This window comes from Hydra vulgaris, chromosome 05 (assembly GCF_038396675.1).
Source record: "Hydra vulgaris chromosome 05, alternate assembly HydraT2T_AEP".
In the NCBI taxonomy this organism is placed as follows: Eukaryota; Metazoa; Cnidaria; class Hydrozoa; order Anthoathecata; family Hydridae; genus Hydra; species Hydra vulgaris.
This window is the reverse complement of record NC_088924.1, coordinates 26,563,544-26,587,025: the sequence shown is the minus strand read 5'-3', so window position 1 is coordinate 26,587,025 and position 23,482 is coordinate 26,563,544. Positions and strand designations below refer to the sequence as shown.

Sequence of the window (23,482 nt, the reverse complement as noted above, 5' to 3'; positions counted from 1 at the left end):
TACTACCTAAAACCACCAAAAAAATCAGTTTGGTTATGTGCTCGCTTCTTAAAAATTTTAAAAGATGTGAAAATTTGGATTGTAACTGTGTTTTAGCTAAGGTTAAGAAACCCTGAATAAAAGCAGGGTTTGAAGTTGTTAGTGACACTCAACTATTTAAAAATCTTATTAAACTTGACAAGTAGTATTCTAATTAAAAAAAAACGAAAAAAGAGGGTCTCCTAAAGATTTAACAAATCAGAAAAACTTTGAGAATTACTTAAAAATGGTTTTTTGGGTAGTCAAGCCAGATTTGAAGAACATTATTAGGACCAACAAAAAAAGATCTGACAAGGATAAGCTCGAAGACTTGATGTTCTTGGAAGGTCAGGAAAGAGAAAGAAGGTTTATTCTTGGGACAGAGGATAAGAAATTTAGTAGAAAGGTAAAACTTAAAAATTAAAAGTAATAAGTAATATTTTTCTTATAAAACATTTTGTTATAATTAATATTATTTTTTGCTTGTAGACAGCAGAGAGTAACAGAAAGAAAAATAGAACGAAGGATGTGCGATCAACAAAATCTAATTATGAAATTAAACTCAATTCTGATTTGAGTTCTGATTTATCTTCTGATTCTGATTTTGAGTCTAGTAACTATTTTCAAAAAGAACCATCTCTATTTAACTGTACAGTAACTGCAGAAATTCCAATAGATGTGTAAGCTGGGAACGTTGCCCTAATGGCTACGTGATGTTTCGCCAAATGTTTTGCAAAAAGTGACAAGTACCATTTTAATTAAAGCTGGTGTCGAACTTACAGATATACATTGCAGTAAATCAATAACCTTTAGAAAGATGAAATTAGCAAATGAAAATATATCAACATTAGCAAAAGAGAATGTAAAAAAATGCAATAGAAGCTTCTCCTTATCCATGTGTTATACATTTTGATGGAAAAACTCTTTATGAATTTAATGCAGGAAAAAAGTTCAAGATTGACAGGCTGGCAGTTCTTGTGAACATTGAGGGTGAGACGCACCTACTAGGTATTCCTCCTTTAACTTCCTCCTCTGGTGAGGATCAATATACAAGTATTACGAACCTACTAAAGGAATACAAACTTGAATCAAAAGTAGTAGGTTTTTGTTTTAATACAACTGCAAGCAATACTGGGATCAAAAATGGTTCAATCATTAAGATATCCAACAATTTAAATACATATCTTTTAAAATTAGCATGCAGGCATCACATAACAGAGTTAAGAATGGTGCATTTTTGAAAACATACAACAAATGAGTTGACTACAGGACCTGAAAACTAATTGTTTCAAATTTAAGAGCCTATTTGAACATCCTAATTTTAGTTATGCCCCAAATGATCTGTGCAAGTTTAACTAGAAGGAGGTGAGTGGTAGTTTAAGTGAAAAGGCTACTAAAGATTCTATTAACTTTTGCAAAGCATATATAGAAAGAAAGGGGATAGCGGGAGAAGATAAACATTAAGACAGAAGAGAGCTGGCTGAATTAGTTGTGACTTATCTATCACCTTCTGTTTATAAAATCAGGAAAACTGGAGCTATCCATTATGCCCATTTTCTTGGTAAAGCAATATACTATTTGAAAATGCAGCTTTTGTTTTCTCAACTTGACTTTGTTCAAAAAAACAACTCAAAAAAGAAATCAAGCTTATCACGGAGTTTGTGGTCTGTTTTATGCCAAGTGGTATTTAGAATCGAGTAATGTGTTAAAGGCCCTCAATTTAGATATTAAAGCTATCCATCAGATGTATCAATTTAGAAATATTTGTTGGAATCCATAAGCAGTTGATGCTGTGCTTGATTCGCTTTACAAGCACACTTGGTACTTGGACTCAACTATGATTCCACTAGCTCTATCGGATGAGGATTTGCCTTCAAATGAAAAACAAAAAATTGCAGCTGCAATTCTTTCATTTAAAATGCCTAAGACTGAATACTTTAAAAATGAAAACAAAAAAAAGAAAGATATCAGAAAGGAGATAGAAAAAAATGCTAGTACTGAGAAAGATCCACCAAGCTTAGCCCCTTTGGTAGCTGAGTTTTCTTACCTTATGTTTAGGTTTAGAGGTTTAACTGAAGAAAGAATAAAAGACTGGCTTTCACTTCCACCGCAATACTGGTATACACATTCTTAGTTTAAAATTTTTGGAAATTATACCAATAGCCTTATTGTTAACCATTCAGAAAAGAGCTGTCGGCATGATGCAGCAATTTGTCCATTGTTACAACAACGAAGAGAAAAAACAGAATAGATTGATATCAGTTGACAGAGTTCGCTCTGCTTTCAGGATATCTGGGAAAAGCTCCACCAGTCTTACCAAAAAAGATTATCTGATAGTCTTTCCTCCTTAGCGAAGAAAAAAAACAAGAACAAAAAAAAAAAAAGATTTATTAGATAAACTATAGAAGAAACTTCTACAAAATCTTTTTAAATATTAAAAATTTTTTTTTTTTGATTTAATAAGTAATATTGAATCGTGATATGCAAAAACCAGATATGTTACAAAATCAACATTTTCGGTAAATTTGAAAAAACCTTTTTATTTCTTAATTGTTAATGATTTTTTTTTAAAGACCACTTGATAATCGCGTATTTACTAATGATGCAAGGTATTTTGGCACATGTTTGATTTTTTCAGAATATCATTGATACTGCACATAAGGAATACTTTTCGCAATAAAATCTCCAAATTTTGCAAAAAAGTAAAAAAAATGCAAAGTGTGGTTTTTGAAGACAAATTAATAAATTGTAGTCATAACTTAAGGAGTATTTTATTTTATTCTGAATAAAATATTACAAATAATAAACATACATAAAATGAGTAATTCTATTCTTATTTTGATTAAATACATCTGCAAACTGTATTATGAATCTAAATAACAAATTTGAATTTAATTGTTGAAAAAGGTTATAAAAACAATGCCGCACCACGTAATAAATGTTTTTTAGCCGATTTAAAATGTAAATTATACTGTTTTTTGAGAAGAAAGAAAAAAACCATACTTTTTTAATCAAAAATACAGATATTTATCTAAACCCTGAAAAAAAAATTTAATATAAGTATTTATGCTAGCCTTGCCCTCAAGACACTTAAAGTAATCCGTTTTTGGGTCCTTTTTTTTCCAAACATGTGCTTTGAGGGCAAGGAAAGAGTGGTTCAATGGCGCTGAAATTTTTTGTGAGTAAGTTTAAACATATTTGGTTCAAATCTAGACGGTTTGGTTTTTCGAATTCTAAAATATTTTTTTTCTGAACACCCCTAATGTTTATAATCACCAAGGTGAGATCTTGTGGTGTTATAAAGGTTTTACAAGAAATTTGTATTATAAATTTATTGAAAAGGATTAAAAAAAGAAATTTTCAAACCAATCCTATTTGATTGTTAAAAATAAAAACAATCCTACCTGACCCTTGTTGCAAATCAAAGTTATCAAAATTTAAAGAAACCAAATCTGTTGTATGAACACATGTTTTTAACTAAAAAAAAAGTCTTTAAAATAATTATTGTTGCCCATCTCATTTTACTTCTTCTTCTCATCATCATCACCGCCATCATCATCATCATCATCATCATCATCATCATCATCATCATCATCATCATCATCATCATCATCATCATCATCATCATCATCATCATCATCATCATCATCATCATCATCATCATCATCATCATCATCATCATCAACACTCTCATCAACATCAACACCATCATCATCATCAACACCATTATCATCATCATCACCGCCATCATCATGATCATGATCATGATCATCATCATCATCATCAACACCATCATCATCATCATCATCATCATCATCATCATCATCATCATCATCATCATCATCATCATCATCATCATCATCATCATCATCATCATCATCATCGCCATCATCATCAAAAAAAAAGGGGGAAAAAAAGAATAAAACTACCTACAGCAATACTCCACACACGAATTTTTAGGTCACGACACAAAGTAAATGCAAACAAATTTGAACTATCAAAATTATGCATAACTAATGACTCCACTGCTGAAGAAGAAGATTCTCCTCTAAAAAAATTTCAAAATGAAATAAAATTAAAATGTTATATAAATATAACAAAAATAATTTCAAACTGAGAAAAATGACAACTTTTTAAATTGATAATTCACCACCCCAAGACTCCAGATGGGTTGGGGTCAAGTATGTATTTGTATTTGGTAAAAATAGGCTGATTTTTTTATTGTATTTGGTTACAAAATTTCTTCAATATATTTTTACTTGTATTTGATTGAAATATATTTGCAATTCCATAAACTAGGTTAACTGATATTTTTTTGGGAAATACCAAAAAGTTTTTTTTTTAATTTTATTTATAACACTATAACAAAATTTGTTTTTAAGGGATATTTGTTATAAGACTTGTTTTAATTCTTCTATTTAGTAGACCATTTTATCAATATTGTCTTAAAAAAATCTTTGTTTAAATCATTTATTTAGTTTCATTTTTTAATTTTTTTTTTTGCTTGCTACTTTCTTCCTCAATTCTTCATTCTAAAACACAAACCTTGTTAAACATAGCCACTATGCAGAAATTCTAAAACACAAACCTTGTTAAACACAGCCACTATGTAAAAATTCTGAAACACAAACGTTATTAAACAAGTAGTTGTTGATTTATTCCATCAACAACATCAATACTCTTGCTTATTTAGTCTGTAGTTGTTATAGTAGTAGAGCGCTTGCATCATAAATGTGAACTTAACTTGTTTCTATGTTTCAGCTTGCCTGTAAAGAATTGTATTTCAGAGTTAAAGGATTGAAAGAGGGTTGTTGCAATAGCAAGAGGGTTGTCTCAATTAAAAGAAAATTGTACCAACAAAAAAACTATATTGCAGCATTACTATTTTCTGGATCTTTTGAAGTCTATAGCAGATTTGAAATACGCTTGAGAACTACATATATAAATATATATGAGAACTACATATATAAATATATATATATATATATATATATATATATATATATATATATATATATATATATATATATATATATATATAATATATATATACATTCCAAGGTGTTATATTTATTCCAGGGTGTTACCCAGGAATAAAATTTATACAGCATTATCATAATATTGGAAATTTAGGTTACTGTCGGCTAGTTAGAAAAAAAAAAAAAGTCGTACATTACAAAAGTTTCTTGGCAAAACTTGTTGTGCCAATACTAAATACAGAAAACTTATATTTTATAAATGAAAATTATAAAACCGATTAATTTTTAACATATTTCTGTTTCTTTCTAATCTTCTTAATCTTTTTCTTATTTATATCATGCCTTTTCATTGGTAGCAAGAAAACAAGTATGATCTTTAATTATTTGCAAAAAAATAATAAACAATGTGATACTTTGATCTACTTTAATTGCATAATTTGCTTTTAAATAATAATAATTAAATCTACTGGGATTGCATAACTTGCTTTTAAATAATAGCAATTAAAATAAATATTATTTTAAGTAATATTTAATATGATAAAAAACTATATTATATTTTTCAAAAAAGTTTATTTGATTATTTACAACAGCCGTGTATGGCTGTAAATACAGAATTCTTTCTTATTCATTTACTTTTTTATTATAAGTGTAAAATTTTTACAACAGTAAACAGTAAAGTGATAAATTTTTACAAAAGAACTTTTTTAACAATTATAACCTTCTTCTAGTATCCTTTTTAATAGCAAAAACTTTTTTTTAAATGACGACTGCCTTTAAAAAATGACATACATTATAAGGAAAGTTTTAATAATTTATTTAAAATACTTAGGACCTTTTTTAAACCTTTTTATAATCTTTTTTATATTTACACAGATATTCATATTTTTGCAAGCTAATTTTATAATATAACTTTTATCAGTAACTTGTTTGTGTAAATTTTAAACGTCTTTACTATTTTATCCTGTGCCTTAAACATCATTAGCGATAAGAAAAAATAGTTTTTTTAATAATTAAAAAATAGTTAATTTAAATCAAAAGGTCAATAGCTTTCTGATAAGCTAAGCTCACAATGCGCGTTTTAAACAAGCATTTATCAACATACAAGCTTGTTTATTTAGATAACGATTGTGTTTAAAGCAATAAGAAAACTAGTTGATTATGCAGAAAGTTTCGTCGTCTGATAATATCTAATATACAAGAAAATGATTATTAAAACCATTTAGTTTTTATTTCTAAAGCTTGGCACTTGCTGTGCAAACAAAGCTTTTATTTTACATCCAAATAAAAATCCAGTAAATTGCTATAAAAATTGTAAATACACAGCTGGAATACAAAGAAATCACCATGAATATTCTATTAAAAAAATTACAAACATTAAATATTCACCAATTGTCTGTAGTCTCAAATAAAAAAACCAAAATATGAAATTTACATTGTAAATTTTCAATTTACAACCTATTTCTAACACTTTGATTTTTAACTCGTCGACAAAGTACTCTAACAAATCATCATTAAAACACTTCTTCGGAACTTATGTTGCAATCATCATCAACCTTTCTAATATGCTTTGGTTTAGCTGATTTGAATTTTTAAATTAAAAATAGTTTGCAACTATTTTTAATTTAAAAAAAAAAAACTTTCAACATAAGCTACACTCAAAGAAAATATAATGAGTAACTTAGTTAAAAACATAAAATTAGCATAAACACTTATCAAAACAGAGTCGTTATTAATTACTTTCCATAACTCTTGAGGCGTAAAACTGTTTCTTGACTTAAATAAATTATTGACTACCTCTTGATCTTTTTTTTTCAATATATGTACATCAAAACTGTTTTCCCATTCTTGGCGTTTAGTAAATAATATAATTTTGAAACTTATCAAATTCGTTTTTTCAAATTCGGTTTCTGAAATATCTGTAACTTGAACTGCTTTTTGGTTTGCCAAAAAAGTGAGTTATAAGTTGCTAAGCTTTCTTTACCATAACTAGACAGTTAGCTAAGTGTTTTAGGCAAGCGTCTCGGATCAAAAACCAAAAGCAATTGCCAAAATTCCATTTGCACAAAAGTGTTTTTTAGTTCATTTTTAAAACTGTTAACAAAAGATCTAAAAATGTTCAACTCAAACTCACTTAGGTAAAAGTATTTATATTTTCTTAAGTGGCTCGTAACGAAAAAGTTATTTCATCTGTCACTAATTTTATTTCAATAAAAATTTTTTCTGTGAAATGCTTTTGTCAAGTACCCAAAATTAAATCATCTAAACTATGATTAGCTTGATTCATATAAGTTGGAATATTGCTGAGACTAATTCCTACTTGCGAACTTAGTAGTTCGCAAGTAGGAATTAGTCTCAGCGATATTCCAACTTATATGAATCAAACTTATATGAATTGTGACACTAGCACTAGTAGTTCGCAACTAGGAATTAGTCTGAGACTACTTCCTAGTTGCATACTACTAGTGCTAGCACAAGTGGGCGAATTGCTTCAAACACATCTAAGAGCATTAATATTGTTGCAGTGTTAAATTGTGAATTCATTTGTATTAATAGCTCGAATGATTCTGCTTCCTTTCGTTCGGTATAGCATGTTGACAAAGCTTGTAAAATCGGTTTATAACCTTTGAATACAACTAAACAAGCTCGATCATATGCAGTCCAATGAGTTACACTTGGACACACTGGAACTATGGTTTCTAGTTCTCTATAGATTTCAGAGCATTCCTGTAGCAAATGCATGTCTAGTATGCGGTACCTAAAAACTTCCATAGGTTAAGTAAAAAAATATCTACCTCTATAATAGTAGGAAAGTTCTTTGAAATATGTTTAAAACATAACACAAGTTTATGACTCGTACACCACAGTGAGCCATAAAGACCGCCAGGTTTGACTTTTCCCCACCTCTAATTTTTTTTCATATTAAGACAAGTGATGGTTAGATATGTTATTTTTTTGGATTGGACAAATCTAAAGTCGATCAGAAGTAACATAAAAACTTATTCTTTTACCCTATTTACCCCCCCTTTCAAGTGATAAAGTTATCTCCTTTATGATGATATTACCTCCTTTCAAAAAAAAAAAAAAAAAATCTTTCAATTAATCTTTCATTATCCTCCTTAAAACAATCCTTACTTTTTCTTACTAATCTTCAATTGAAGTGATTTAAACTCCTTTTACACTATTATAGCAATAGTTAAAAGTAAAAAAATACAATAAATGCAACAAAAATAACACAACTACTTTTATATTACAATATTTACATTTTATTTAAGCAAAAAGTTGCAACAGCAGATTTCAATCTTTTAGCATAAACTTTATGTTCAATCCTTTGCTTGTATTGAGACCAACTTGGTTTGAAGGCACTATGAACAGCTTCTCCAGTCTGTTCAGCATATGATCCCAAAGAACAACAATTAAACTTCACAAATGGAAGAATATGACAGACAACTATAAAGACTTTCCAGGTAACCTTCAGCTCTGTATTTAAATGCATTTTTACATACTGCTGTAGGTCACAAAATGATACTTTAAACTCTTCAATAACTGAAGAAGCATTGCCGCCTAATTCGTATCCAAAGATGCACTCTTTAACCTTTTCAAACTTTCTGAGGCAATGAACTATAGGCAATAAATTAGTTTGAGATGCTAACACATCTCTCTCTAAAATATCTACTTTTTTCAGAAGTTTATTGGAATTGTTCCCATCAAAGCCTATCCCATGATAACCTCGAAGTAAGATATAATGTTCTTTGAGCCAGTTTTTAAAAAGAGGCCAATGATCTAAAAGTAGTCTACCAAGTAGTCACAATCCCCATAAGAAGATGTAACTCTGGTGGAGGGACTAAGTGATTAATTTCATCTTCAGCATTTTTGTCTAAATAATCGAGTCGAGAACTAATAACATTTTAAAAATCTTTCATCTCTAACCGCTTTGCCCCATTTTCAACAAATAAGTTGTACCAATGATCAAAAGAACCTAACGTTCTTGGAGTACCACTTTCTAGGGAACATTTGCCTTCACACCACAAGCAGGCATATTTACCTGAATGAGAAACCAAAAATGCTGTTAGCACATTTTAAGTCAAATGCAAGATGATATGTAACATTATCCAGATTTAATCTACTCAAAATTTTCTGCAAATTTCCATTGTCTTCACAAACATCTTCAACAATAGCAAGAATAAAACACCTTTTAACTCCGCTGCCAATGTAAATCTCAGTTTTATTAGTTTTATCAAAGACATTCACAACTACTTTAAGAAATCCTTGACCTCCATCAATTGATATATGCACCATACTGAAGATAGGATCCATTCCTCTTTCGACTAAAATACTAAGAATAAATTCAGAAGTGTCATAGATAAATACTACATGTCTTGTTACAATTTCATCATTCCAAATAAAGTTCTCTTGTTCTATTTTATATTTAGATTCAATTTCTTCTTGTAATGATGTCATTGTACTAATTAAATTATTCTCCACAACAGTAGATGATCCCAGATTCTTACGGAGACTTGATATCAGTTTTTTTGTTTTATTTTTTGTCAATTCCAAAACAGAAGTTAATTCCATCACTGTTTGAAATGATATCTGATTAAAAATCTTTCTAGAAGATTTATTGTCTTTAGTTCCAACAGTTAAAGTTAATGGATTTCCACCTTAAAGATAAAGTATAATTAATTATATGTATCTTTAACCTACCCCTACTTTAAATTTACAATGCAAACATTTTGAAAAAGTTGTTACTAACCTATACAATTGCTTAGTTACAAAAGCCTCATACTGAGTCTTCTGAGTGTTTTATATGTGCATTTAATCTGAACATATAAACTCTTTTTAATTATTTAAAAATGATAATAAAAACTTACACACCTGTAGATATTTTAAAGGACTGGCCTCTCTCAATGCCTTCTCGCTCCATTTTGTTTTTTATTATGCCTGAAGCAACTTGCTCACATGATGATGGATCAAGAGTTTCTGCCAAATTAATTCAAAACAGCCTGACTAGAACAACAGTTGTTATGACATCATGAAGAATAAAATTTACTTATAAATTAATATATGCCTAAAGGCTTTTTATTGAAGTTTATAAATGACTATTTGATAACTTTTAATTTACTTATCAAGTAAGTTATTAATTTTTAACCTCTTGCAAGGAGAGTAAAGCAGCAGCTGCACAAATTTTTTTTCAGAGATTCAACATCTTTTGTATTAACATGAGATGATTGTATAATATCACTAAGCTCAGTACTATGTCTAATTCTTGGTCTGTCAACCTAATTCAAAATAGGACTTAATAAAAAATCTATATCTTTATATGTATTAATCATTTAACTTAAATAAGTTTAAAGTCATGTACCTGAGAAACTTTACTTATCCAGTTTGAAAGATAAGTGTTTGATCCCTTTTCCAGCAAAAAGATGTTTCTTCTACAACTTGAACAAATTACATCCGGACAGACATTAAACTCTGCATTGTACTCAGGCCAAATAAACTCCTTGATTTTATTTGCTACAGATGGTTGTACTTTTACTAAAGATTTTGAATATTTACCTTTTTTTTCCAAACAGACTGCACAAACAGACTGTTTTAAATCAGCCATCTTTACCGTATGTATATTTTTTTACTTGAATCATTACAAAACTATTAAAGAAAAAGAAGCCGAGAATGGCGGATTGCATTACTTTTAAGGCTAAATTTTTAGGTTTTTCTAATTTTTAATACTTAAAATACTAACTCTTCTGATCGACTTTAGATTTGTTCTGCACTTGAAAAAGACTTACACAAACTGCATTTACTTTAAAAAAAAAAAAAATTCGAGGTGGGGAAAAGTTGAACCTGACGGTCTTTATGGCTCACAGTGACACCCAACCCAAACACACAGTGGCACAGCATCCTCAATGTAGGCTTTAAAACTTCCTTTTATACCAGAACTGATGCTTGTTGTGTCCATACAAGCAAAACAAGCATTTTAAAATGGGATATTAGCTCTAAAAAGTTCTAGTATATCAGCTCCAAAAGTTTTGAATAACATCAAAAACATTTGGAGCTGATATACTAGAACCGGTGAACTATCTCTATAAAATGTTCTTTTATGATGCTGTTGTGTTCGAAAGTGGCATGTATGTTTAACTGTTCAATTAAAGTAATATCAGAAGTTTCATCCGAATAAAAAGAAAAACTACCAACACTTCTAAGTAACTGGAGTAAATGATTTTTGACAAAATCAAAGATAATGTTTATATACTTAGTAATATATTTCAGAGACATGCATGTTGCATTTGCTGGGCTAGACAAAAGAAGGTTTTAATAACGAAGCAAGAGTTACTTGCTTTTAATGTTTCTTTTGCAAGGGTATTTTCATGCAGCATTTTCCAGATATTCGAGTCTTGCTTAGACATTTCATCAAAAGCTTGTTTATTTTTTAAAGCTATAGTATGCCTAAGCATATTTAAGTGATTGTTAGCACGCTCTGAGGGGTGATCTGCAAATTTGCCAGGGTTTTCAATAAATGCACAATTACTTTTTTTCCAGGGGCAAACAATATGCAAACTTTACAAAACCAACCTTGTTTTGATGATGAATAAAAAAAATCGGAAAATAACATCTCATACTTTTCTGTTGTTTTGAGTTGTGGGTCATCTACATTTTTGATTGATATCAAAAATGTAGATGACCCACGTGCTGGTTTGACTTTCTTTTTTCTTCTTTTCCCAAGAACTGAAGTTAAATGAAATACGTTTACATTGTTTTTGCTTACTGCTAATGTAGACTGATGAGGACTTTCCCTTACTGCTGATGTAGGCTGAAGAGAACTTTAGCTTACTACTGATGCAGACTGATGAGGACTTTTAATTACTGCTGATGTAGGCTGAAGAGGATTTTGGCTTACTACTGATGCAGACTGATGAGGAATTTTACTTACTGCTGATGTAGACTTATGAGGACTTTCACTTACTGCTGATGTACACTGATGAGGACATTTGCCTACTACTGATGTAGACTGATGAGGACTTTTACATAGTACTGATTTACATTAATGTCTATAGTTTTGCACACTTGTTCTTTCTTTGTGTTTCTCAAATACAATATTTGTTGATTGAATTTTGTTATATTTCTTTTTAAAATAGTATTTTCCATTATTTGAAAGCATTTTGTTGTCGCTTTTATTTTATTGACTTGAATCTAAATTATTAATAGAATGTCTAAGGTCTTTGAAGCGAAAAATTTATCAATAGAATAGAATTTTGTTCGAATAGAATGTTAAAAGTTAATAAAATTTTCGTTGCTTTAGTCAAATAAAATGTCAATGTCTTTTGAGTGAATTTTTTTTAATCAAATAGAATTTCAGTCAAATAAAGTGTTAGTAAAGAACTTTTACTGCTATATAGTGTTTTAGAATTAAATTCAATAAACCACTGCGGCCGGGGGAGATTTGACCACGCAAGTAAATATTAGCGACAAATTTCTCTAAGTTGTAACTTCAGTTCGTGTAAATTGAAAAAAAAATTTGTAAATTTTATTTTAGTAAATTAAACTTTTTTATTTGTTCATTAAAATTTTTGATTTGTAAATTAAAAACTTTTTTTTTTTAAATTTATATAAATATAGTATTCTTTTTTTATGTTTTACGCAAATAATTTATAACATTTATAAGCACAAATGATTTATTAACTTAATAATAAAATGCTTACACTAAAATGCTTTACCAGCAAATTTAATTTACTAACACTATTTTTAATTACCTTAATAAAAAAAATTTTTTAAAGTAATTTTAAAATGACATTTACCTCCACTAAAGTCAATTTTTGAATTATTACTATGCTAAGATCTTTGTTACTTTCCTAACTAACGATAAACAGCATTCGTTTGTTTAAAATTTTTTATTGTAAATAAAGTCTAAAATAAAAAACACGAATAATGAAAAGAAAACACTATAAACTTGAGTAAAGAAGAACAAAGAAAAAACAACTAAAAAAAAGAAAACAAACTAAAACAAAAGATTAGAAGAGTCAAGAAAAAAGTACTTTTAAATTATCCGTCATTTGAAAATACTTTTTGCAACTTTATTATTGCTGCTGTTTCTATCTGTTTACTTAATTTCTTAGTTGTTTTTTTTTAAATTAATAATGGTGTAGTTATTGTTTTAGTTTATCAATTTATGTTATTTTCAATTAAGTTTATTTTTTGTTTAGTATTTGTTTGTGGTTTTTTGTTTACATTTTGTTAATATTATTGTTATTCGTTTTAGGTGATATATCATATTATTATATTACTTATATAGTTTTCATTTTGATTTTTGATTATCAGTTTCTTGAATAAAAAAAACTACATAACAAGCAAAATTAAAAAACTAAAGAACAACTGACATCAATTAAAAAATAAAGTTTTTATTTTATTTTTGTATGAATGACTTGCTACGGTTTTTCTCTTGTAAAGAATGTAATCGTTTTCAATCAACTAAATTATTTTCTTTGTTTTGTGTACTAAGTATTTCTACATTTCTTGTGTAACACTTAAAATCTAAGCCTGTTAATAACAGGATTAAAGGTTGTTTTTTTTTTAAATGATTTTTTGAACTTTTGGGAAATTTAAAAAAATTGGGAATTCTGTGTTATACGTGGTGCCGTCAGGCTGGTTAACACCCTGATATATATATCTGATATATTGAATTTTTTCCAAAACTTATAATATCATAAAAAGCAAAAAAAGCAAAAATTTAAAACAAGTATATAACAACATTTCTATGGAACTTTTCAATAACTTTTTATTTTCTAAAAATTGGGAAGCAATGACAAAATTAATAAAAAATAAAACTGTAAAAATATTACCTCACAAAGGATGGAACTAAACCACTCCACAGACGTTGCACTATGCTTGTATCTTTTAATTCAAAGCACAATGAATCTGCAGGAATGTAACAAAAATATACAAATATTGAACAAAATTTTACTTATTAATATTTATTTAAACATTACTTGCAGAAAAATTCTAAAAACAGTCAGAAAATATTTTCTTTGCAAAACTTAAACCTTTGTCTATTTGAATAAACCACCATCATGATCTTTTTTTTCTTTCATTAATAATAAATATTAAACTTGGGAATTTGATATTTATTATTAAATTGCAAAAAAAAAAAATTATAGATAATGGAAAAAAAATTTGTATCAATTGCAGTAAACCAACTATTTCATTAATTAAAAAAAAACCCTGAAACTTGTTCTGATATTGGGGAAAAAATCTTGTTTTTTTTTTATACCTTAAAAGATGATGAAAATTGGCCTTCTTTGGAATGGGTCGAAAATGTTTATTACTTAAAAATGAAGCTATTTATCAAAACTTTTAAAGTAACTCATGACGCAGCTGAGAGAGAAATTAAGTTGTGTTCTGATTATTTTCAGATACTTACCAAGTTATACCAGAAAATAAATTTGAAAGTTATTTTAAAAATTTTACATAAACATAAAAATCATCTTTTAAAATATTTTGAAACTATGTTTCTTTTATTTAAGACGAGATTATAGGAAAAAAGTTTTTACTGTGGTAGAAAATCACAGAAATATTGTTGCAAATTCAATAAGAAGCAATTATTTGTTGATATAGTACAAAATAAACATTGACTGTTTTTATAACATTTTTTATAGGATTAAAAAAAATAACTGTCTTCTAAAACCTCCTTTACAAGACAGTTACTTTAATAGAAATATGATCTTTTTTTTTCTTTCACTAATAATAAATATTAAACTTGGGAGTTACAAGACAAAGAATATTGTTAAAAAACAAGAAAACAGTTGACAGTAGACTTCAAAAACTGTAAACTATATGAGTCAGGAAAACATAAAAATAGAAGAGAATTCCAAAGCATTGATGTGCGAGGAAAAAAACTAGACAAGTTTTTGGAGCATGTACGGACAGATACAGTAAAAAACTTTTCTGAATGACAAGTCATGTGAGATTGAGTTTTGGTTGATGGAACAAAAGATGATAGTGCAATCTTATGTTTATTATGTGTTAGATCTCTAAAAGTATTAGATGTTCAGTTTTTTTTTACATCTAAAAAAAAAACTGAACTGAATAAAATTTTTTTTTTTTTACTTAACACACCAATACTGTGGCAAGTGCTTTAGAGTAATTGTACAAGAGTAAAGTATCTTTATTATTTAATTACTGATTATTTACATTATTTAATTACTAATTATCTACATCATTTAATAACAAATTATCTACATTTTAAATTACTAATTATCTACTTTATTTAAATACAAATAATCAAGATAATGTTTAGAAAAAGATGACCTAACAGACATTTGTTCAAATGCAAATATTATACATCTGCTAAACTTTATATAATCAAATGAAATAAAAAAAATCAAATGGAATTAAGTATTATATATATATATATATATATATATATATATATATATATATATATATATATATATATATACATATATATAAATTTATACCATTGTTAACAACCAACAATGTTCCAGTTTCAGTAATCATTCCATAAACATTATCTCCATTCGATAAAGTAACCACATCAAAAAATTTGCAAGTACTTCCGACATAAACTTGTGTTTGCATGCATTTTTCAGATGCTCCATGAAAAATTGAATGCACGGTTGCATTGATGCCACTAGGTCCCTTAACAATGATAAAAAATTATATGAACATAATAAAGTACACATCCAAAAATAAAACAATAACAAATAGCAAGAAATATATTTTTGTTGTTGAAAAACTCAACAAAATGCAAAAAAGCTGTTTTATGAGAAATATCTTATAAGTACATAGCTAACACAATGTGCTAACAACCTGTCTGTTAACCACAAATTTATATTAATTATTGGATTTAATGAAAAAATAATAAACCAAACAAAAATTTGCGTTATTTAAGTATTAAATTATAATATTCAAAAACAATGGCTGAGTATAAGTGACTAATTTTTTAATAAAATATCATATCAACAATAAGTAAAAAAAATCCTACATGCTTGTATTTTACATCTGGATGCTCAAAGCTAAATGCACGAATACAATTCGTAGTTGAAAAATATACAATGATGTTTTCATAAGTTTCATAGAAAACGACATTCGGAAGGATAATTTCAAAAGGAACCTTTATTTCAATACTGTTAGACAAAATATTGTAGTTCCAAGATATTTCTTCTAAGATAAGAGTGTCATTTATAACTCTCCTATATATAAAAAATATAATAATAATAAATAAGTTGTCAAGAAAATATACAAGTACACAAAAAACATACAAATTTATTGTCAGAAATAATTTTAATAAAACTTATTTTAAATTTTTTTTTAATAAGATAATTTATTTTGGTTACAAATTTTATTATTATTACTATTATTAGTTATTATTATTATTATCTATGGATATATAACAAATATATAACAAATATATAACAACATTTCTATCGAACTTTTCAATAACTCTTTATTTTCTAAAAATTGGGAAGCAATGACAAAATTAATAAAAAAAAACTGTAATATCTATATTACACTATCTATATTATACTATCTATCATACTATCTATGTGCTGTTATTGTTATTACGTGGTTGTTATTGAACTTTTGATAATGTTTATATAGATAACTCTATATACAAGTTACAAATTTGTATGACAAAAAAATAAAAACTCATTATGAAATTAACTTTGATGATTATCAAAAATATAAAGCAATTTTTATTAACATCTATTATTTTTAATTTAACAAAGAATCGAGACTACAATGCACAACTTTGTATAAAAAATAAAGCAAATTCATTTAGTATATTTTACTTTATAATAACAAAAATAAGAGAATTTAAAATGAAATTTAGAAATTCAATATATATATAAATAAATAAATATATATATATTCGCATACCTTTAAAATAAAAGTTTTTCAGCAAAACTTATTTATTTATTTTAAAGAGAAAAACTTATTTATTTTTTCAAAGACAAAAAGTACATAGAGGCAGAGAAATATCAAATACATAGATCATCCAGGTCATATTTTAAAAATATGGAAATTTGTTTCTGTAAAACATCCGGAAAAAATTCAAAATATGTCCTTATTTTCCTCTCACTTTTGCTTTTAGCTAATGTTTGTTTCAAACTATTTTTTATAATTTATTTATGAGTGATGAATGAAAAAGGTTAAAAAATAAATATATAACAAAAATATATATCTAAACTTATATGTATGGAAAATGTTTTAGATATCCAGAGATATTAACAGTTAAAAAAAACATCTGGAATTCCGGAAGAATATAATCCCTGAAAATTTGCTGAAATATAGCCACATTGATGTACATTGCTGGGATCACTACTGATCTACATCACTACTATCAGTTTAGAACATTTTGTTAAAAAACATTTTTGCTTTCTTGAAGTTATTTGTGTAGTGAAAACTTATCCAACTCCTTATTTGAATTTATAACACTTGCAACTATAGCTGACCTGACCTGTAGGTGAAATTTTTTATAATTTTTTTTTCTCTGCAAAAATACAAAAAATTTTCTTTTTTTTTTGATCATGCTTCCTTTTTTTTATTATATTTTTTAACAATCAAAATCTACAAGAATTTTTTAATACTTGCTTAGCAAATATTGTCAGAATCTGACTTCACAACTTTAATTAGAAAAAAAGAAAGATTGAGATCATTGCACAGCTTATTGCTTATGGTGCTATTCACTATCTGTGATTGAGCCTCTGTGTGTTCTCTAATATTTTAAAACATAATTATAGTATTTAATAATAAAAGACCTACTTAACCACCAAATTGTTTTAATTTGGTGGGGTCTTCCTATTGCAAAACCTACCAGACCAGTATTGATGTCTATAAGCCTTTAATTTTTAAAAAGTCACATGCTTTGCTTGGACATAAACTCACGTATTAACTCACATATCTATTGTAAAATCAGGTTTAAATTCTCTGACTTTTATTTTATATGCTTAGCACATGTTCACTCAATTACCTTTCTTTTTGTTCTTTATATTCTCTTTCTTCCGAAGACATGCAGTCTTTTGTTATTGCTTCTAATCAAACTGACCAAAACATTTCTCTCGCTCAATATTGTTGTTAAAGGTGACTTTAATGCCCACCGCACTTCTAATATCTCATCTTGAGTCTAACAACTTACTTTCTGACTAGCAGTATGGATTTCAAGTATCTTGTTCTAATGCTGACTTGTTAACTGTCAAAAACAAAAGATTCTATTGCGTATTAGATAAAAGCAGCAAGGCAAAGGCTATTTCTCTTAACATATCAAAGCTTTCGATAAAATCTGGCATGTTGCTATTCTTCATAAGTTCTTATCATATTGTAAGTTTTTAAAACTAGTGAATTATTCCTAACTAAACACAGTATAAAAGTCATTTTTAATAAACAAAACAATTTGTTTCAGTAACTTCTGTTGTACCACAAGATTCAATCATTAGACCAGTGTTTTTTTTTTTCACATCTGTATTATATTCCTGATAAATTTACCCTTACTTTGCATCTTCTCATATTATCTTTGACTGCTGACAAATACCACTTCATTTACTTTTACTATAATATAGAATACAGTACTATTTATTTATTTAGACTACTCTACAATTTATATTAAGATATTTTTTAGTACAAAAGAATATAACACTATGATATTAAATACTTTTATAATATTATAATTAACAATTTGTTTGATCAGGGTTTATACAGGTTCTTAATGAAAGATTTCCCTGAACTAACTTAAAAAATAATTTCCCTGACTTTTTTTCCTAAAAGCCCACTTTTTTCCCTTGACTCAGTCAAAAAAACTACCATTTTCCTCTGATTCATTACCAATATATAGTAATAATTATAAATAGTTTCCAGAAAAAAATTGAGTTGCATTGACACTCACACAAAGAAAATAAATTATTCACATGCATTGAATTATTCACATGGATTGAAACTCACATATATTAAAAAAAAGTATATATGACTGATCATATGTTCTTCAATTAAAGGCTTTTATTTATTTACATATCAAGATTCTAACATTTAAAACTATTTTAAAATGTATTCTTAAAGTTTTACAAACAAAAAATTAAATATCTTTTTGCTATATTATAAAGATCAAGCAAAAACAAAAATAAATCTTGTTTAAAGTCTAGCTGATATCTTTGATGTGCGCCTTTAATAGATTTTAAAAATTTGTTTGTTAGTTCTATTGTTGAAGGTATTATGTTGTTCCTTCGCATATGACCTTGCATATATCATCCTTCTTGATATCATCGATCTTTTTTCGAAATTAACTTTGGATACAATCTTATTAATATTAAATCCTCTCTCTGCACTTGCTTGACCATGACTTGTAACTAGAACCAATGTTAGAACAGATTTCAACTCCTTTGGTATATTGATAGAAGATTTATGAAAAAAGAATACATCTAGTCTAGTGCTCACACAACTGAAAGATTTTGCCTTTTCAGGAGCTTGAGATAGCACTGCCAACAGATCTGAATATTGTTGCAAAACTTTATCTGTTTAAGTCACATTAATAATCTTCAATGATACTAGATGAGTAAAAAGTTGTTTCATCTTGCTTCATAATTTGACTGGTTGTATAGAGGATATTAAACTTGGATTAAATATGTATGCATTTCTTATCATGTAATGATCTAATAAACTTTTTTGAGTGATTTTCTCCAATATAACAATTACTATCTTTGCAGCTTGCTTTTTAAACTTTTGTTACATCTACAAATTTTACTTTATCTTTACGTAATAAACTCCCAAGTTCTTCATCAGTTGAAAATCCAAAAAGCATAACTTTTATCCAAAGATAAATATCATTATCAGTAAGATCAAGCTCTAACTAATCAAAAACACAGTTGCATTTAAGGAGAACATCAGTTTTAACAACCAACTACATTAAAGGTTTATGCAATATCATTAGATCTCGGTGCAGAAAAGGCAAAATTGGATTATGTTTGATTTTTTTAAGATATGGCTGCAAAATGTTCACAATATAGCAGGAAAATAGAAGCTTTACTTCAAGTAGTTTATCTTCAACTGCTTTTGATGATGGCCTTTTAAATCTGGTGGGTTCTGCCAAAAATCAATTATCTTTAATACATTTCTCCGTATCTCTTTGAGTCGTGATGCTACCTGTTGATCGTCAAACTATCTAAAATGATAAAAATGCTATGAAAGACATTTATAAGACTGAAATATAAATATAAGTGTGTTTGAAAAATTATTTGAAACTGTTTTCTCTTATTATTATATATTTTAAAGACTTAGACAAAATAAAAAAGTTGGAACGTTTAAAGACATTCACAAACTTTGTTGAACAAAACTGCACAGGAAAAACTGAAGAATCTGCAACAGAAGTAAAATATTCACATCTAGCAGGAAAATCGCTAAAAAATTGAAAAAATTCTTTCATGATAGACTTGTAGTTTCTGTAACTAACTGGAAATAGCCGGCTTCCAACTTGTAGTTTATGTAACTGTATGTAAGGCTCCATAAATGATGTGGAGGTTAAAACTACCAATAATTACTAGTTTACTCAAACCAGCTTTTTCTCTTTCCAATTGGATTTCCCTGAAAACCTTCCAGTTCACATTAAGATCATCCCTTGATAGTTTTACTTGTTTAGATAAATCCAAACCAGATAAACCATCATTTATTCTCTTAAGTAAGTCTGTTGCAGTGGTATGTCCAAGAAACATAGAATCCCAATATCGTACTTCAACTTTGCTACTAGGATTGTCCCAAAATCTCACTAAAAAATCCATTTCAGATTCTTGATTAACTTTATTCAAACTTTCATCATAACAAACAGCCAGCTATACTGATGCACAGATTTGTACTTTAAAAAGTTCTCTGAAGTAAGGTGTAATATCATAGTTAACAATTTATATTTAATATATTTAAGTACTTTCATAGATGCAATCTTTCTGTCTGGAAACATCGACTGAAGTATAATAACACTGTTGGTAACAGAGCTATCACTGTATCCACAAACATGTTTATGTATCCATCGAACCTCTGCATTAAGTTTAACTCTATAGTGATATAAAATGGAATTGTTATTTGAGATTGTGTACAAGGAAATTTTAACTGCACCTGCTGAACTACTTAACCAAGTGTCTTTGCATATTTCAATGGATAATTCAGTGGCATCTTTAGTTTTTGTAAAAAAATGATTGACAAAAAACTTTAATGAACATTAGATAGTAGATTAAATTTTATAAAAATAAAAAACTAAAAAAATAAAAGCATTAAACAGTCCATAAAGTAATTTATATTTAAAATTATTAAATTTAATATTTTAGTATTTAAAAAATTTTTGAAATGTTTTATTCCCTGACTTACTAAGAAAAAAACCATTAGTTTTCCCTGACTACAAAGTGAACTCCTTGACTTTCCCTGACATTCCCTGACTTTCCCTGACCCACTTGAAAAAGATACTTTTGCCCCTGACTTTCCCTGAATGTATAAACCCTGTTTGATAGTATTCAGAGGAACACTTTGGCATACCATAAAATATGTCGGTTTTGTGTTACTTTTGATTTGCTTGCATATGTAAACCCTCCAGCAACATCAGAAATGATTTTATCGGACTTTTTTAATTCTGAGGAAATTTCAGAATTAGTTAATTTAATGCAGCAACATCCACGTGCAGGAGGATTTACAAGAACCTCGATCATTGAGCCTCCAACCATTTTGTTTTAATTTTTTTTTTTTAATGAAATCGCGGTAAAAACAAAAATCAGAATGTTTCGCGTTAATAGCGATTATTTTAAATTGCGGTAAAAATAAAAATTCAGAATGTTGCGCGTTAATAGCGATTGTTTTATCATTAATATTAATGAAAAAATATTAAATATTAATATAAAAATATTAATATTGAAAAATTCGCTAATAATAATCAAATTTTTAGAACAATCAACAACCAAGTCCTCAAAAATCAGAGACCTCTGGAATCAAAACTCGAAAGTGACAATCGAAACGAAATGTAATGTGAGCATAAAGCAATCTGAGTTAGCGTATTGCCGCAGTTATGTTAATTTTCGATGTCATTTTTTAAAAGGTTTTAAATTGATAATTGAAAGCTATTTTTAAATGACGCACACTAACACACACACATACACACACAAACAAACTTTTACTTGCTTAAGAGTTATTGCGGTTCTATAAACCATTTACAAAAATCTACTTTTTTTTGAAAAAAATGTCTTCATTATTTAATTATTGGAAGAAAGGAATATCAGTGACATCCATCTACTATTCTCCATGATGAAAAAAGAACTTCAAAATATATCTAAATGGTTTAAAAGTAACAAATTAACATTAAATGTAGGCAAAACAAAATAGATACTTTTTCACCCGCTCTCCAAGAAACATTCTCTACCCCCAAATCTACCAAAAATCTTATTGACCATATTAAAATAAAAACAAATTCTGTAACTAAATACCTGGGGATTTTCATTGACGAGAACATCACATAGAAACATCAAATTAACTATTTCTAAATTAACTAAGTTTCAAAAAGTTTCGGAATTTTTTTAAAAGGCGCGTGCTTATTAGATAAAAATAATTTAACTAAACTTTATTACTCTTTTATTCATAGTTATGTAAATTATGGAGTTATTGCCTGGGGTAGCACTGATCAAAGCAAGTTACAATGTCTCTATCGCCGTCAGAAACGTCCGATCCGTTTAATTAATTCTGCGGATCGGTTCGCACATTCCTCAATATTTTTTAACCAAATGAAATGTGGAAGTATAATTTATCTCCTTTAATTTTTAAAAACTTTTTTATTTTGAAACATTAAGCAAGTTTAACATGAGAAATAATTATTGTTTAAACAAACCAATCTGTCAAACAAAATTCAATCAATTTTGTATCACTTGTAGTGCAGCTCATCTCTGGAATAAATTTGTTTTGCCTAACTTCTACTTACCCCTAACTTATCCTGTTTTTAAAGATAAATTAAAAGATTTCGTTCTCTCTATTGAAAATAATTTTGAATATTTTTGATTTATTTTGTGATGAAATAATATTTTATTGTTATGTATGTTCAAATTTCATTTTATACTTGAGCACAGTTCATTTATTTAAGTACGGTTTATTGTTTTTATGTTATTTTCACGTACTCTTTTTGTAGAAAGGCGTTTTTATATTATTTTACCTACTCTCTTTTGAAAAAGAATTCTGACGATAAGATTATTGTGATCTTCCTTTTTAAGCCTTGTTTGTATTTGTAAAATATGTAACTTTCATATTACGTCAATTGTAAACAAAATATTAAAAATTATATATATATTTACCACATTAAGCTGAAAAAGGTATACATACTTCTTAACCTTATTCATACTTAGTATCATTCTTAGAAGGTGCACATTTAAACTGTCCCCTTTCTCTCAAGCTTAGTCAAATCTGTCAAAACTTTTGACTTTTCATTTTATACTATACCAGAAATTGACCATTTCAATGTTAGAAAG

At 27.6% G+C, this 23,482-nt stretch overlaps 3 protein-coding genes across 3 annotated transcripts in view; all 3 read right to left on the bottom strand.

The window, feature by feature from the left end:
* Positions 1-21,774, bottom strand: part of LOC136071927 (nuclear pore complex protein Nup160-like) — a 55,487-nt gene extending 33,713 nt beyond the window's left edge. The window contains exons 1-6 of the mRNA XM_065797757.1: positions 21,516-21,774; positions 15,991-16,198; positions 15,464-15,644; positions 13,829-13,904; positions 3,952-4,066; positions 3,423-3,495 (exon numbers count right to left, since the gene is read on the bottom strand). Of these exons, the coding sequence (XP_065653829.1) occupies positions 3,423-3,495; positions 3,952-4,066; positions 13,829-13,904; positions 15,464-15,644; positions 15,991-16,198; positions 21,516-21,700 (838 nt within the window). The 5' untranslated portion in view covers positions 21,701-21,774. The remainder of the gene's footprint in view (positions 1-3,422; positions 3,496-3,951; positions 4,067-13,828; positions 13,905-15,463; positions 15,645-15,990; positions 16,199-21,515) is intronic.
* Positions 8,215-9,997, bottom strand: LOC136080733 (uncharacterized). The gene is made up of 2 exons (XM_065797758.1): positions 9,870-9,997; positions 8,215-9,655 (listed from the first exon to the last, which is right to left on the bottom strand). Exons 1-2 carry the CDS (start codon positions 9,916-9,918, stop codon positions 9,036-9,038), a joined length of 669 nt encoding a protein of 222 aa, XP_065653830.1. The 5' UTR covers positions 9,919-9,997; the 3' UTR covers positions 8,215-9,035.
* Positions 10,027-10,621, bottom strand: LOC136080734 (uncharacterized). The gene is made up of 2 exons (XM_065797759.1): positions 10,357-10,621; positions 10,027-10,273 (listed from the first exon to the last, which is right to left on the bottom strand). The coding sequence occupies exons 1-2, from the start codon at positions 10,597-10,599 to the stop codon at positions 10,139-10,141; spliced, it is 378 nt and encodes a 125-aa protein (XP_065653831.1). The 5' UTR covers positions 10,600-10,621; the 3' UTR covers positions 10,027-10,138.
* Positions 21,775-23,482: the final 1,708 nt, after the last annotated feature.